At 38.0% G+C, this 14,729-nt stretch overlaps 1 protein-coding gene across 6 annotated transcripts in view; it reads left to right on the forward strand.

The window, feature by feature from the left end:
• LOC131248881 (structural maintenance of chromosomes protein 5) overlaps nucleotides 1–14,729 on the forward strand; it is a 111,802-nt gene that overhangs the window by 17,190 nt on the left and 79,883 nt on the right. For all 6 annotated transcript variants that reach the window (XR_009172523.1, XR_009172521.1, XR_009172522.1 and 3 more), the window contains exons 8-12: nucleotides 4,885–4,996; nucleotides 5,103–5,258; nucleotides 11,576–11,697; nucleotides 11,809–11,953; nucleotides 12,037–12,102. Coding sequence is in view for 2 of the 6 variants with exons in the window: in XM_058249382.1 (XP_058105365.1) it covers nucleotides 4,885–4,996; nucleotides 5,103–5,258; nucleotides 11,576–11,697; nucleotides 11,809–11,953; nucleotides 12,037–12,102 (601 nt within the window). In the remaining 4 variants the exon portion in view is untranslated. The remainder of the gene's footprint in view (nucleotides 1–4,884; nucleotides 4,997–5,102; nucleotides 5,259–11,575; nucleotides 11,698–11,808; nucleotides 11,954–12,036; nucleotides 12,103–14,729) is intronic.

Here is a 14,729-nt window from a genome sequence, read left to right on the forward strand (position 1 = left end):
AATGCAATCATTTCTTCTTCCATAGCTTACTTCCACTCCTTATGTGACATGGCTTCTTGGTATGACCTAGGAATAGAATGAAATGACAACGATAGTGCAAATATATGGAAGGTGGATGATAAACACTGAAAAGAAACATATTTGGAGATAAGGTGGTCAATTTACACTTACCTTAGAGAAATAATGATATTGGACAAATAAGGAAATCTAGGTGGAGTGACTGGATCAATAGGCTCGGAAGAAGATATGGGAGATGACACATCATGGTTAGCAACACTCTCTGGTTTCATGAGTAGCTTTTGAGTGTAGGGACAGTAGGAATCGAACCAATGGGAGGAGGCGATTGGATAGTGTCTTTTTCAACAAGAATAGGCATATGCACTGATGGTGAAGCTTCTTAGTTAAGAGATCCATCATCATTTGAGAAGAATGGAGTGACCTCAAAGAAGGTAACATTTGCACAAATACATTGCCTTCAAAGGTGAGGATTGTAACACCTGTAACTCCTTTGTATTCTAGAATACCTAAGAAAAATACATTTAACTGCTCTAGGTTCCAATTTATTATGGCCCGCCTCCAACTAATGAACAAAGCATACACACCAAAAAACTTAAGAGGGCAAAGAGAACAATGGAACACCTGGAAACAAAACTGTATGAGGCGACTCACCCATAAAGATAATAGAGGGCATTCAATTAATTAGATAACATGCTATAAAAACTGCATTACTCCAAAAACTCATTGGAACATTCATATGAATCAACGAGGTACATGTCACTTCAAGCAAAGGATGATTTTTTTTTGTTGTGCAACATTGTTTTGCTGTGGAGTGTGGGCACATGATGTTTGATGCAACATACCTTTTTTAGATAAATACAAGCTAAAAGAATTGGATATATACTCTTTAGCATTATTTGAATGAAATACATATACTTCGTAGTTAAATTGATTTTGTACTCCAATATGAAAGATCTTAAAAATAGGAACAATTCAGATCTATCTTTCATTAAATAAAAACAAATCATTCTTAAGAAATCATCAACATAAGTAACAAAGTATTTATACCTTGACAAACTAAACACTTGAATAGGTATCCAAACTTCTAAATAAACCAAAGTGAATGGACCTACACTACGCTTTTCCACACGTGGTGGAAAAGTGACTCGATGATGCTTATTTAACTTGCACACTTTGCATTCTAAAGCCACACAGGTGATGCCGAAGGAATAATGCTTTTGAGAATCTTCAAGGACGGATGATCGAGGTGACAATGCCATTTGTAAGGAGAGGTGTTTTTTTTTTATATTATTATTATTTTTTAATTTTTAAAGGATAACTGGATTATATAAAAAGTGAGAAAGATACAAAAGGAGAAAGAAATCTGCTGAGATAGCAGAAATCTTAGAAACCTAAGAACGACATATCATAATCCTTCAAACCATTTACAATGCCCACCCATTCAAAAATCAACTTTTTAGCTCTGGACCAGACAACTTGAACTGACGCGGAATTATCGCTGAAGCATCTATTATTTCTTTCCTCCCAGACTGCCCACCAGATTTCGAGGATTGCCAACCTCCAAAGACGCATTCTGGCTTTACCTATCTTGACCCCATGCCAAGCCATTAAGAGGTTGCAGGAAGATAGCGGATTGCACCAGCTGATATTGAAGCGAGAATAGAATTTGGCCCAAATTTGGGAAACATAAGGGCAGTGGATCAGGAGGTGGTCCACTGTTTCCTCTTCTTTCATGCAGCAGAGGCATATGTTTACAATTTGCATGCCCCTTTTCTTCAAGTTATCTACCGTCAGAATTCTGTTTTTACCTGCTAGCCATCTGAAGCATATGATTTTTTGGGGGGGGGGGGGGGGGGGGGAACGGAGCAGAGGGGGACGCTGAGATATGTGGGGAGGCGAGATGGGAGTAAAAGGATCGGATCGTAAACACGCTGCTTTTATCACTGGACCATAAGAGCTTGTCAGGAGAGGATAGATCCGGCATAGCTTTAGAGATGGAATCAAGAAGGTCCACGTACTCTGAAATCTCCCAGTTGGTAAGGAGAGGTGTTGTCTTGCGTTAATGCTTCAATCACTTCATGATCAAGATAGTAAGCCTATTATGTTCATGTCCTGCACCACTCTTCTTCTTGGTCTTTAGATCCTGGAAAACATGGCGTGAAGGATAAAAAGTCATAGAGCAATTAAAGTGATTTTTTGATTTACTTACAATCATAAGGATAAAAATAAATTTTGGTACATAGAGAATAAATGATGAGGAAAGAATTGAACTTGGATGACCAATACCCAATCCACACACTTTGAACTAGGTACCATCTGCCAAAATGATCGATGAACTTGATAACAATATATCAACAAAGGAAAAGGTTCTGGACTTCCCTGTCATATGGTTAGAGACCCTAGAGTCGATGACCCTTGGAGCAGAGGACTTGGATATTAAACAAGTCATACCTGAGTCCATGAATGTGGCCGTTGTAGTGGGAGTAGTAGTAGAGATAAGCTGATTCTTCAATAACTTGGAATACTTATCTTCGGAAAGTGTGACTATGTCACTAAGATGTACTTGGCTGCAGAGTTGTAGGAGTAGAACCAATAGAATGAGGCCCAATGCTTACTTCAGAATAAGATGCCTAATTCGACTAAGCTGACTTCCCATTGAGGTCCCAACATTTTTCAACAAAGTTATTTGTAAGCCCACAATGACTATACTTCCTAAGTCTGCAACCTCCGCCATGACCTCCTTCTACATCACCATGACCACCTTGATTATCTTTGCCACTTCCTTGATTACCTTGGTCACCATGACCACCACCTTTGCCTTATCTAGCAAATGATGTTAGAGTGGAATTATCACTAATTCCACCTGCAGAGCCAAGACATACACGTTTATGGTAAGCACAAACCAATTCTCGTCTTTGCCAGGTTGGTTGATCTCATCAATGCCTAACCTGTATGTCAAAGGTTCGAGTCTTGGTGCTAACTTCTTCAAAAACATCCTTGCCACCCAAGATTTGCGCATGCATTGGCGCATATTCTGGTTTAAAACCAAATAAGAGTTTAACCACATGAAACTCCTGATTTTGCTGTCTTTGCTTCTCCAGGTCACTAAATGGCTAATACACATTCAACTCCTGCCAAATTCCTTTGAGTTTCAAACTACATTCATCAAGGGACTTATCTTCATGTTGGAATGTAAAAATCTCTTCAAATGACTAATATATACGAGAGATATTTTTATTATATGTATGCATCTCTTGTAACGCATCCCACACCTCCTCTACAATATCTAGAAACATTATATTCCCACTAATAGATGTTTCTGTACTGTTCCACAATCACGTTATGATCTGAGCATTTTCCTGGGTCAACTGATCGTATGTGCTATCACTTTCATCTGGTTTCACTGTGGCTAGATATTTTAATTTGCCTTTGGCCGTAAAAAACACTTGAATCGATTTAGATCACTGGAGATAATTTGCTCCATTTTTTTCGGGAGGTTATTTGAACCGCAAGAAAATCAGATGAATTTAAGAACCCAGATCTTTGATCACCCTTCATCTTCATTAGAAGAAGTTAAAGACAATATCGTAGTACTTAAATGTATGGGGGCTGACTCTTCCAGATATAAGACTAATTGCATGCTCCACAAGACGTACACACCACACTTGACTGAACAATCAGCCCACACAGTCCAACTGAACACGAGAGGAGAGATGATCATGAACGCAACAGTCGCCCTCTCACACGTGGACCATTACAAAGGCCCGATGCACCAAAAAAAGAAGAAACCCTAGGTTTCTTAAAGAACTTTCAGCATAGGGGAGATATAAAGAGAAAAGATGAACCTTTCAAAAAAGGAAAAAAAAAAGATGAGCAAAGAGGAATAAAAAAGGAAGAATTTATGAGATAGAAGAGATGGAAGAAAAGAAAGTAGTGTAAATTTGAGTAAAATCTGCTCCGATATCATGCAAAATTATGTAGAAGTGAGAAGAAATAGAAAAGAGAAAGAAGAATAGATAGAAAAAGAGAACGGAGAGAAAATGAATTAGGGTTACATGCCCCTACTCTCTCCCTTTTATATTAAATCAAAAAGCAAAAATCCCAAAACTACCCACCACAATTGGACATTTTGACTAAATATTAATTGTATCTAATACACTAAACAAAGAGAAATGTGGACTAAACTCAAGACTAGGTGGGCCGTACTAATATGCAGCCCCTTATTTCATTCATCCAGGTGGGCCCACATCTACAGTTGTTAACAACGACTGACCAATCCATACAAAACTGCATCTTGGTCGTTTTCAAATGCATGTATCTATTGAAGGGAAGGAGGATCAACATGTCATATGTTTACACCAGGAGGACCAGGAATGCCAGTGGACCTATATGGCTATATCATATGTTCTGCTAGGTGCATTTTGGTTTTTTCTACTCATTCCTTGCTTTTTGTATGCATTTTCTAAATGATTATTCCTCATTACATATTTACCATTGTGATTATTATCATTGTTTGTTTCACAACTTGACCTATTATATACTTTTTTGTTTACGAGTCTATCTTAACATATGTTTCTGTCCTCATGCTTGAACTTGACATTATATTTAAGGGGCCCTGCTCTACATGTTACTGTTCTGCATTATATAATTCTGAAGGTTTAGAGCATGTTTGGTTGCACCAAATTTCATGAAAATTTTCACCAAATTAGACTGGTTAATCACGAAATATCATGAAATTTCATTACATTTGCTGCAACCAAATGCGCCCTTATCATTTTTAGTTGGGAACAAGCTGTTATACATGTTCAAGCTTCCATTTGTTCTAGTTAGTGAACAGAATCACGGGTTAATCAGTTAATATTCTAGGTTAAAGAAGCAAGAGAAAGCAAATCAAGAACAGGCTTGTAAAAAATTAAGCAATCTCATAGCTCAGAATTCCAAGAAGCGCATGGAGATTCTAGAGAATGATAGCCGCCTGGTAGGTTGGAATGACTGGTTTATAGTTTGTACTTAGTTTTTTTGTTTTTTTACTATTGCATTTAGTTTGTGGATCATTGCTATGAATCTCTAGTATATGATTACAGGCAGTGCAAGTAAATGCAAAATATGTAGAAATGGAAGAGCTGAGGAGGCAGGAAGAATCTCGTCAAGAGAGGATATCAAGAGCTAAAGAAGATCTTGCTGCTGCTGAATTTGAACTCGCAAACTTGCCTGTTTTTGAACCTCCAAGGGATGAAATTGTATGTTGTAAATGTAGAATCCTTAATCCTCTGAATACTTGCGGATATTAATGTTTCAACCATCTGTGATTAATATGGCTTCGTTTTCATTGTTGATAGTGAACATGGATACCATTTGTTGTAGATGCAATGCACTTGCCTAACAGATATTTGTAGAAATTAACATTATATGCCTATATTTTCAGAAATTTCAGATATGGACACACAAAATGGTAGACATTGCTGGGAATCCGTGAAGGGACCTTTCGAATAAAATAACTTGTGCTTCCTTTGTTGTCCTTATGACTTACAGAATACAGACTCCTTATAGTAGTTTTTTAATTTATAAAGTACAATGTAATATTTCTATGTAATTAGATTTGGATTAAACAAGTCTGTTATAACTCATATAAAGACATTGGTCCTCGATGCTTTTGGATCCATAGAGAAACATTTACTAGGAAATTAGGAATTTGTGTCAAGTGGTTTGTAATTGAACTGAAAGGTTGATGCATCTGGGCGACACACCACCATCAGTTGGTTTCCAGATGATCCCACAATCTAGTTGAGAAAAGATCTAATTATCATATTACATATCAGGCCCATCCGAGGGTCTGGATCAAAGATATGGCAGTTCTCGCCCAGATTGACAATTTGGACCGCATCAAGTGTCCAGATTGACCCGATTCACAACATGGATTTGATAAAGGTCGTGATCATTATTTGGACCAGATCAATGCTCCAATTGCTCCAATTTGATTACCTGATGCATGTGGTTTGCGGGTGATTGCGTGCATCTGCAAGGAATAGTCTCGCCTTAAAACGGGACGGGGACACCCGGATGTCATAAAAAAAAAGCCCCAATTGGACCGTAGGATCCAAGGATCCAATCGGACGATTTTGATTGAGGACTGTTGGACTTTGGGATTAACAGGATCAATCCAGAACCATTTAAATCAACTGCATTTATCTTCCCCATTTGTAGCAGATGCCATTTTTTGAAAGAAACTCAAGCTGGTTGTCATATTTGGGAAATTTACAGCAACTATCTGTTGTAAGATATGCAACTCATAGAAGAAGGAAGAAGAAATTCTGACGGAGATGATTTGAATATTTCCTTAATAGTTCTCAACAGGAGCAGTGCATCTTATATAGAACAAAGACTACCTATTTTTTGCTTATGCAAGATAAGGATGAATTTAATGAGAGATATTTCACAAGTTGTTACACAAGTATGATACCCATTTGTGCATAGACATAAGAAAGAGTTGAATAGATACGGTGCTCGGCAGGAGTATGCGTGAGGTGGACTCCAACACTCCCCCTTGAGCTGGAGCATAGATATCCCGTAATTGTGGTAAGTTGAGCCTTGGGAAGAGATTTGGTAAACACATCTGCCCACTGCTCCTTTGATTGAACATATGGAGTGACAGTCTCTTTTGTTGCAGTCTTCTCATGGATGAGGTGACGATTGACTTCAATGTTTTTAGTTCACTTATGAAAAACTGGATTTGTAGAGATGTAAATAACTAGTTGATTATCACATCCCATATTCATTGGGTCTTGAATGAAAAACCCCAATTCTGTCAACAATTTTTTAGCCAAAGTAATTCACAAGGTGTGTGGGCCATGGCTTGATATTTTGCCTTAGTACTGGACCTAGTCACCACAGCTTTCTTTTTTTACTTTTCCAGGTTACTAGATTTCCTCTAACAAATGCACAATATTTAGATGTTGATTGTCTGCCACAAGGGCTTTCTGCCTAGTCTTCTTCTTCTTCTTTTTCAAAAGGCTTCCTACCCAATCTGCATATGAGTAAGCTGTGATTTTTAAGTGTCCATGATGTGAGTATAGAGTTCCTCAACCAACTGACCAAGTGAATGTATCGAATGACTCGTTTAGCATCCTCAGGATGAGTTGTGCGAGTAGGTATAAACTAGCTTATGACTCCAACTTTAGCAATATCTGGACAAATGATGGTAAGATAGATGAATTTTCTTACAATTTTTTGAAGCACTTGAGGATCAGGAAGAAGGTCGCTGTCTTCTAACCGAATGTTGCAGTTGGATTGAGAGGGGCATTGATAGGTTTATAGCCTAGATTTCCTGTGTCTTGAAGTATGTTGAGCAACTTTGATACCAAGAATACGTGAACGGACCAAGGTCTTTGTTGTTAAAACATTGTCGTAGGTGTTCTTTTAATGCATTGATGGAGGCTTTTTCATTGCCTGTGAGAACAATGTCATTCACATTGACAATTAGGACTGTTGTGTGATCACCCCGTTGCTTGACAAATGTGGAATGATGAACACTACATTGAGAAAAACTGAAATTAAGAAGAGCAATGCTGAATTTGTCAAACTAGGCCTGTGGTGATTGTTTCAACCTATTGATAGCCTTTTTAAGGTGACAAACATGGTGATTCTCCCCCTTACGAGTAAAGTGTGGTGGAGTCATGTAGACCTCTTCGACAAGACCACCATGTTCTTGATGTTGAGCTGGTATAGAGTGGCTAGCTTAAATTTGCAGCAAGAGAGATGAGAACCTGGATAGAATTGAGCTCGGCAACTGGAGCAAATGTTTCCAAGCAGTCAATGCTATAAGTCTGGGTGCATCTTTTCACCACCAACCTTGCTTCGTAGTGAGCAATACTGCCATTGGGTGACGTTTGAGAGAGAACACCTATTTCTAACCCACTGGTCACTTTCCTTCAGGTAACAAGGTCATCTCCTAAGTCTGATTTTTTCCCCTTTTTCTTTCCAACGCTTCCAGCTCTTCCATGTCTAGCCTCCACAATGGATGTTCAGGAGCAATGTCAAATGTCCGCTCTTATATGAATAGGAATAGGGGTGAGGGAGGTAGGAAAAGATTTGAAAAATGAAGAAAGTTTTGATAGGGTACAAACCGTGTAAGAGAGTGAGCTTTTGAAACATGTACACCTTTTCTTAAAGCAATAAGGAGGTCAATAGATTTGCTGAAGTTTCAGTACTTGAGATATCATAAGGTTTGTGTTGGTGAGCCATGAACTCAAGACTTGGTATCTCTTGTGTCTTCTTTCATACAACAACACCTCACTACCTCGTTTACCTGAAATATGAGGGTCCATAGAGATAGCGGGACCTATAATGGGAGTCAAAGGGAGTAGGAAGGACCAAATTATTAGTGCTTTCTTGATTGGTACTTGTGGATGCACCCTTTCAATAATAGGGCATTTCTTCAGAGAAGACATCCATAGCCATGTACCTTTTCTTGGTTTTGGGTCTACGCATTTGTAATTGTAACCTTTTTCGGGATGGGCACAACCCACATACATGCATTTGATGGATGTTGGAGAGAGTTTATTTCTTTTGGGGTCAAGGTGGTGGACAAAAAAACAACTAGATACTTTCAAAGGAATATGTGAGACATGGTGTTTTGAACTAAACACATCAAGAAGACTGTTCCCATCCAACACCCTAGTAGGCAACCAATTGATTAGATAACATGCAGTAAGCAGAGATTCAAACCAGAAAAGTTTTGGGAAGCCCAAATTTCTACCAGAAGAGCATGAGCTACTTCAAGTACATCACATGTCAATTTTTTTGTTCTGCCATCTCATTTTCTTAAGGAGTATGAGAGTAGATGTCTGCATATCAATCCCATGATTTTGTAGATACGTGCGAAATTTTGCAGAAAAATACTCTCCTTCATTATCACTACACAGGGATTGGATATGGGTGGTAAACTGAAATTTTACCCAAGACGCAAGGATTGGATATGGGTTGTAAACTGATTTTTTACCCAAGTATGAGAAGTCTGAAAGTGGTGAAAGGTTTCACTTTTGTGTTTTCATGAGGAATATCCAAGTCATCTGCGGTGCATCATCAATAAAAGACAATAACAAAATCCACAGTAATACAAAAGGAACAATTCATACATAGGAGTGAATGAGAGAAAAATGAATACTCAGTTTATTTATTTTCACTAATAGGAAAAATACTCGAAGAGCTCACAGGTTTCATGACAACATACTTTAATTAACAGAAAAAGGCAATAGCATTTTTAGAACTCGAGTGGGAGGGTGACCAAACTGACAATGCCACCTATGGATTTCTTCCTTATTCATACTAACAAAACTAGTAGCATGTGATTTGGTGCGAGAATTGCAGAGATTTGACCATCATTCTTCACAACCAACACCAATCACATTCAAACACACTGACCTTATGGAATAGTCGAGTCTTCATAAGAGTATTCATAGACTATAGATTTGTGGAAAGGTTTGGAACAAAGATGGAAGATGATGGAAAGTTTGAATATAGGGGGATGACACCTTTCCCAACAATGGAAATGAAGGAGCCATCCGCGACCTTCACTTTGCCAAGTGAATTGTGAATGCAGGAAAAAGGTTGGGTTCATCAGACTTGATTGGTGCCACCCAAATCTATCATCCAGGGACTATAAGGAAAAGTAATGCTAAGGGCAGAAGACGAAATATCTGCTGTCATAAGGAATTGAAGCTGAGATGGAGACTCTGAAGCAGGACTACCTTGAAAACTATTGTGAAGCATGGAGTTGTATTCAATCGATGAGATCTGAACCAAGTCACCGACAGAATAATGGTCGTCTGTGTATTCAGAAACATGAAGATCTCTTGACTTGATGGAGGAGTAGAAATGTCGAAGATGATGGAGAGGGCTCCAATTAGACTAAAACCATGTTATTAAGAACACAAAGCATACAAAAGTATAGTAACCCGCTTGTCTACATAAACCCATGGCATGCACACACATATTTCTTTACACTCCTCAAGTTGGAGCATGGATATCAGTCATCTCTAGCTTGTGACATGTGTTGTGAATTTGATGACAACTGATGCCTTTTGTCAAGAAATTAGCAAGCTGATCTTCAGATTCTAGTAGGACATGCGAACCACTAGGGTAGACATCTTTCTGCGGAGGAAGTGACAATCAACTTCAATATGCTTGGTATGCTCATGCTAAACGGGATTGGAAGAGATGTGAATAATGGCCAAATTATTACAATGAAGTGTGAGTGGGAGAGATATAGGCATTCTCAGCTTGATTAATGTCTTCAGCCAAAAGGAGTTCACATACCTCCTGTGGCATTGCCCGATGTTCAGCCTCGACATTAGAGCATGTAACAACTGGTTATTTTTTAGTCTTCCACGTAACGAGATTGCCACCAACCAAAGGCCAATAACCAGTGGTGGACTGTCTATTTGTGAGAGAGCCTGCTCACAGCCACAGGTCACATTTTGGTATAGCACTCGTATAAAGAGTCAAGCATCTTTCTATAAAAGAATTGAATACTTTTTGTCAAAAAAAGAAAAGGAAAAAAAAGTAAAGAACTTCAACCTAATCCTAACTATCCATGACATCTAACCATCTATTTGAATAAAATCTATCTGTTTTAATAAAATGTTAAACATGACTATAATATCTGTGATTTCCGTCATAACCATAAGTGCTTTGCAAAAGGCTGAAGCTCGTCCAAATGAGATCAAAATTGCGTTATCTTCATATTATTTTGAAACTAACATGCAGGCTCTTTAATGGGACCAATTTCCCTTTTGACTTTGTTTATTACCCAAAAAGGTGGTCAAGAAAAAGCGACAAAATACTGAAGGGAAACTTGTTCAACAAGTCATCACTAGCTCTAACTATGGAAACTGATTATATAATAAACTCAATGGACATGCGGGCCCCGTGGTCCAATGTGACCAATTTGCGGGATCTAATCCAGGTCGCCTATCAGGCCTATGAGGTCAATACAGACACAACCTGCACCGTTTGGAGGTTCAGATCATTGATCAGGATCTGTGATGGGCCTGATCTGGGCCTGGCATACTGTCAAATGGCGGGACCTTCTATCGGCCAGCCTCTATGAGCTGGATGCATCTTATAATGCATCTTTTAATGTCAAGGATGCCATCATCTAATCAAACACAAGCTGGGTCTTTCTTAAGACTGCTGAATGCATTTATCTGACATTTAAATCTTCTTGCACAGCTGTGGGTGCAGTCTGGTGTGATGATTTTATTGTCTACTGTATAAGGCAGTACTTCAGCCACTGCAAAATTTTTGGGGTTTTGAACTTGGTCAAGGGTCGCATTTTCCTAAAGTTCTACCGATATGAATATATGATGACTGTTTTCTGTTTTAAATTACTAAGGCTGTTGAACAGTGTTCTTGGACCCTTGATACATGATGAAAAGTGAAGATTGCATTCTTTCTTTGGTAGCATGAAAGCTTTTTTCTCTAAAGCTGTTGTTCTAGTCTTACTTTTTTGTCTATTGTATTCGGCTTGCTTGATAACATGGCCATTTTTTCTTTATAGGAAAGACTTGGTACTCAAATACTGGAGCTAGAAGTCTCTGCAAATCAAAAGAGGTTGCAGAAGACGGATAAGGAAAATCTTTTAGCTCAGAAGAAAGGATACTTGAGGCAATGTCTTGATAGGTTGAGTTGTCCTTGGCCTCTTTGCTCCTTACATGAGCTTTTGTCAGTCTGCTGATCTTTTATGTTTTTACATGCATGCTGACGTTTTCCAGTATAATGCTCTGGTTGCAGGTTGAAGGAGATGGAAAATAAAAACACCAAACTTCTACAGGCACTACGAAGTTCGGGTGCGGAAAAAATTGTAGAAGTCTATGAGTGGATACAAAGACATCGTAACGAGCTGCGTAAGGAGGTGTACGGTCCTGTCCTCCTAGAGGTGAGATTCATATTGTTTTTGTCATGTATGAGGAGATGTGTTTCTTGCTCTTTTTATAAATTGCTTGGAGCTTGTGCTCTCAGGTTAATGTTCCAAATCGAGTTCATGCCTCCTTCTTGGAGCATCATGTCCCTTATTATATCTGGAAGGTATTTCTTTTTCTGCTCTGTTGATAAATTTATTTTACACTCTGATGGATTTGATCACATATAATGCTGGATGCAATCTCTTTTTTGGTACTGATTACTACCTTTAGTTTGCCGTGTGGTACTGATTACTTCATTTAGTTCATAGACCACTGTTACCGATTGCTTCGTTTAGTTTATAGACCACTACTGATTAGTTGGTTTAGTTCACAGTCCACTATGTATCTTCTTTTACACTTTGTCTACTAGGTAATGCTTCCATTGGAGTAGCTTTGTTGTTAGTTTTCTCCAGTATTTACTGAACTAATTAATTGTTACATGAAGGCACATAACATAGTATATGGAATATTATGTCACGCCTGAGCCCGATTCCCAGTCATACGCAACCCTGATACCGCACTGAGAGCGGTACTTGGTATTCTAGGTTCGAATTTTCACAATTCTAATTATGAAACGTCATAAACATTCAACTAAATTTGAATAGAGGAAAATATCGTCATTCTCATTCCTTAAACATGGTTTGCCGTAAAGGCCGTTATGAGGCCATAACGGCTGTTACATAAAGGTAACGGTGGTAACCGTTACACGTTACAGGTTTGTAACGGCCGTAATAACTGTTATGAAAAAAAATTAACCTGTAACCACTATTAATGGCCTGTTACGCCCCCCATAAAGGCCATAATAATCCCGTAATAGCTTGTTACTGGGCATATATAGGTTTTTCGGATTTTTTTTTTTTTTTCCAACGTTACGGGGCAGATATTGATTTTTCAGGTCTTTTTTTTTTTTTTCAATAAATAAGAGAGGCTGTAACGACCGTTACAACGGCCATAACAACCATTACGACCTCTATCGTAAAGGTAGCGTAAGCTACACAATCCTTAATATTTTTAATTAAAACAATAGAACATATTATAAAATTTATAAAATGCATAATTTCTATGAGTTCTTGACTACGAATCTGGATCATCAACCACTTATTTCCATGCAAAATCCCTCTCTCTTTGCCTTTAGACATCTCTAAGTATGACTTCTTTTTTATTTATTGAAACATCACAAATTCATGATATAGACCACAATTTGGATGGTCCGGATTGATCTAAGTTCTCTATCTACGATATGGACCACAATTTGGATGGTCCGGATTAGTTTAATGTAGTGCCATGTGTTATAGGTATAAGTCATCACCATTTTAAAATAGGTGTTTAATTAACATAGAAATTAACATAGAAAAAACACTTGAAAAAATGTGATTTCAGGTAGTTTACGCTATCCACACTACGCTACATACCCTGTAGCTTATGCTACTAGGGAATTACGCTACATGCGTACGCTATGCGCTGCGCTACAACGCTACTGAAAACATTGGTTGTTCCTTAACTGCTCAACATTCAGTCCCATAAAGCATGGTTGGTCTTATAGCTATCCTATAAAATTTCTCCATTACTTTGATGGGTATGCGACAATCAGATAGAAGAGACCCTAAAATATTTAAAAGATTTAAATATCACATCTGAACAAGTCTTGGGATTCAAGACTTGAAAGAAAAAAGAAGAAAACTCGACGAAGTTACTTGACGGACTTTTGAGTCAAGTTATTGAGTTTTAAAACAGTGGAGAAACTACTACGGAAGTTGAATGCCGTGCTCTGAGGAACCCTCAAGAGCCAATATTTTTTTCCACTATCATCACTGATGGTTTTGGTGAGCCATTTGATATAATTACTGGAGCTCAGCTGATCGAGTTGTTTCATGTTCATTGGGTAGTTGAGAGAAGTGAATCAACTAATTTGTCATGATTCATGAATCAATGGTGAATTACAATCCTCCATATTGTGAGGCGATGGAAGGTGATTGGGTTTTTTTTTTTTTACATAACTAATACCTATAAATTTTTTGTTGAAGAAAAACATTCTCAATCAGATTTCATCCCCCCCCCCAAATATGACTTCTTGTCTTCGAATAATATTATCTTTTTGTTTCTTGTTTGAGTGATCCTTTTCTTTTCCGCAATGAAATATTCTTGTCATGATTTGTGTCACAAAAAGGATTAGTTGATCCTCGATACAATCTCTTAAGACTTCCACATGTTGGTGTAGTGAAACGAGTTTTGAGATATTTTAAGTCTTCTTTTCGGGACATGGGATGTTACTTACGTCCTGTGATCATCTTCAGATATATACAACCTGGCTGCAGATTGGACAGATTAACCTGCCGACAGACGATTCACCACTTGCCATTATACTTTGCTGGTTGAAAGTATTGTTTGCTACGAAGAGTAAAAAGGAACCACCTTTGGTTGCACAATCAATTGCTAAGGCAAAGTATTGGTCATGGTATATCTGCCATTTTGTGCTATTCTAGCTAAGGTCTATTCTTGAACTTGGCGTCAAGGTTTCTCCTACCCATGAATCTATTAGATAATCAAGCAACGATCACATTTTGTAAATCCATTGTAAGTGTTGACACGTTTTGGCAGATAAGATTTTTGGGATCTTATTTTACTCCAAACCTTTTTCTTCCTATGGTTAAAATAGGTAAAGTGGGATATAATTGGCTGGGAGTAAAATGGGTTTTTTTTTTAATTTTATTTTATTTTTTATAATAAAGTTGTATTATTATTTTTGGTAAG

This window comes from Magnolia sinica, chromosome 6 (genome assembly GCF_029962835.1).
Source record: "Magnolia sinica isolate HGM2019 chromosome 6, MsV1, whole genome shotgun sequence".
Taxonomy (NCBI): Eukaryota; Viridiplantae; Streptophyta; class Magnoliopsida; order Magnoliales; family Magnoliaceae; genus Magnolia; species Magnolia sinica.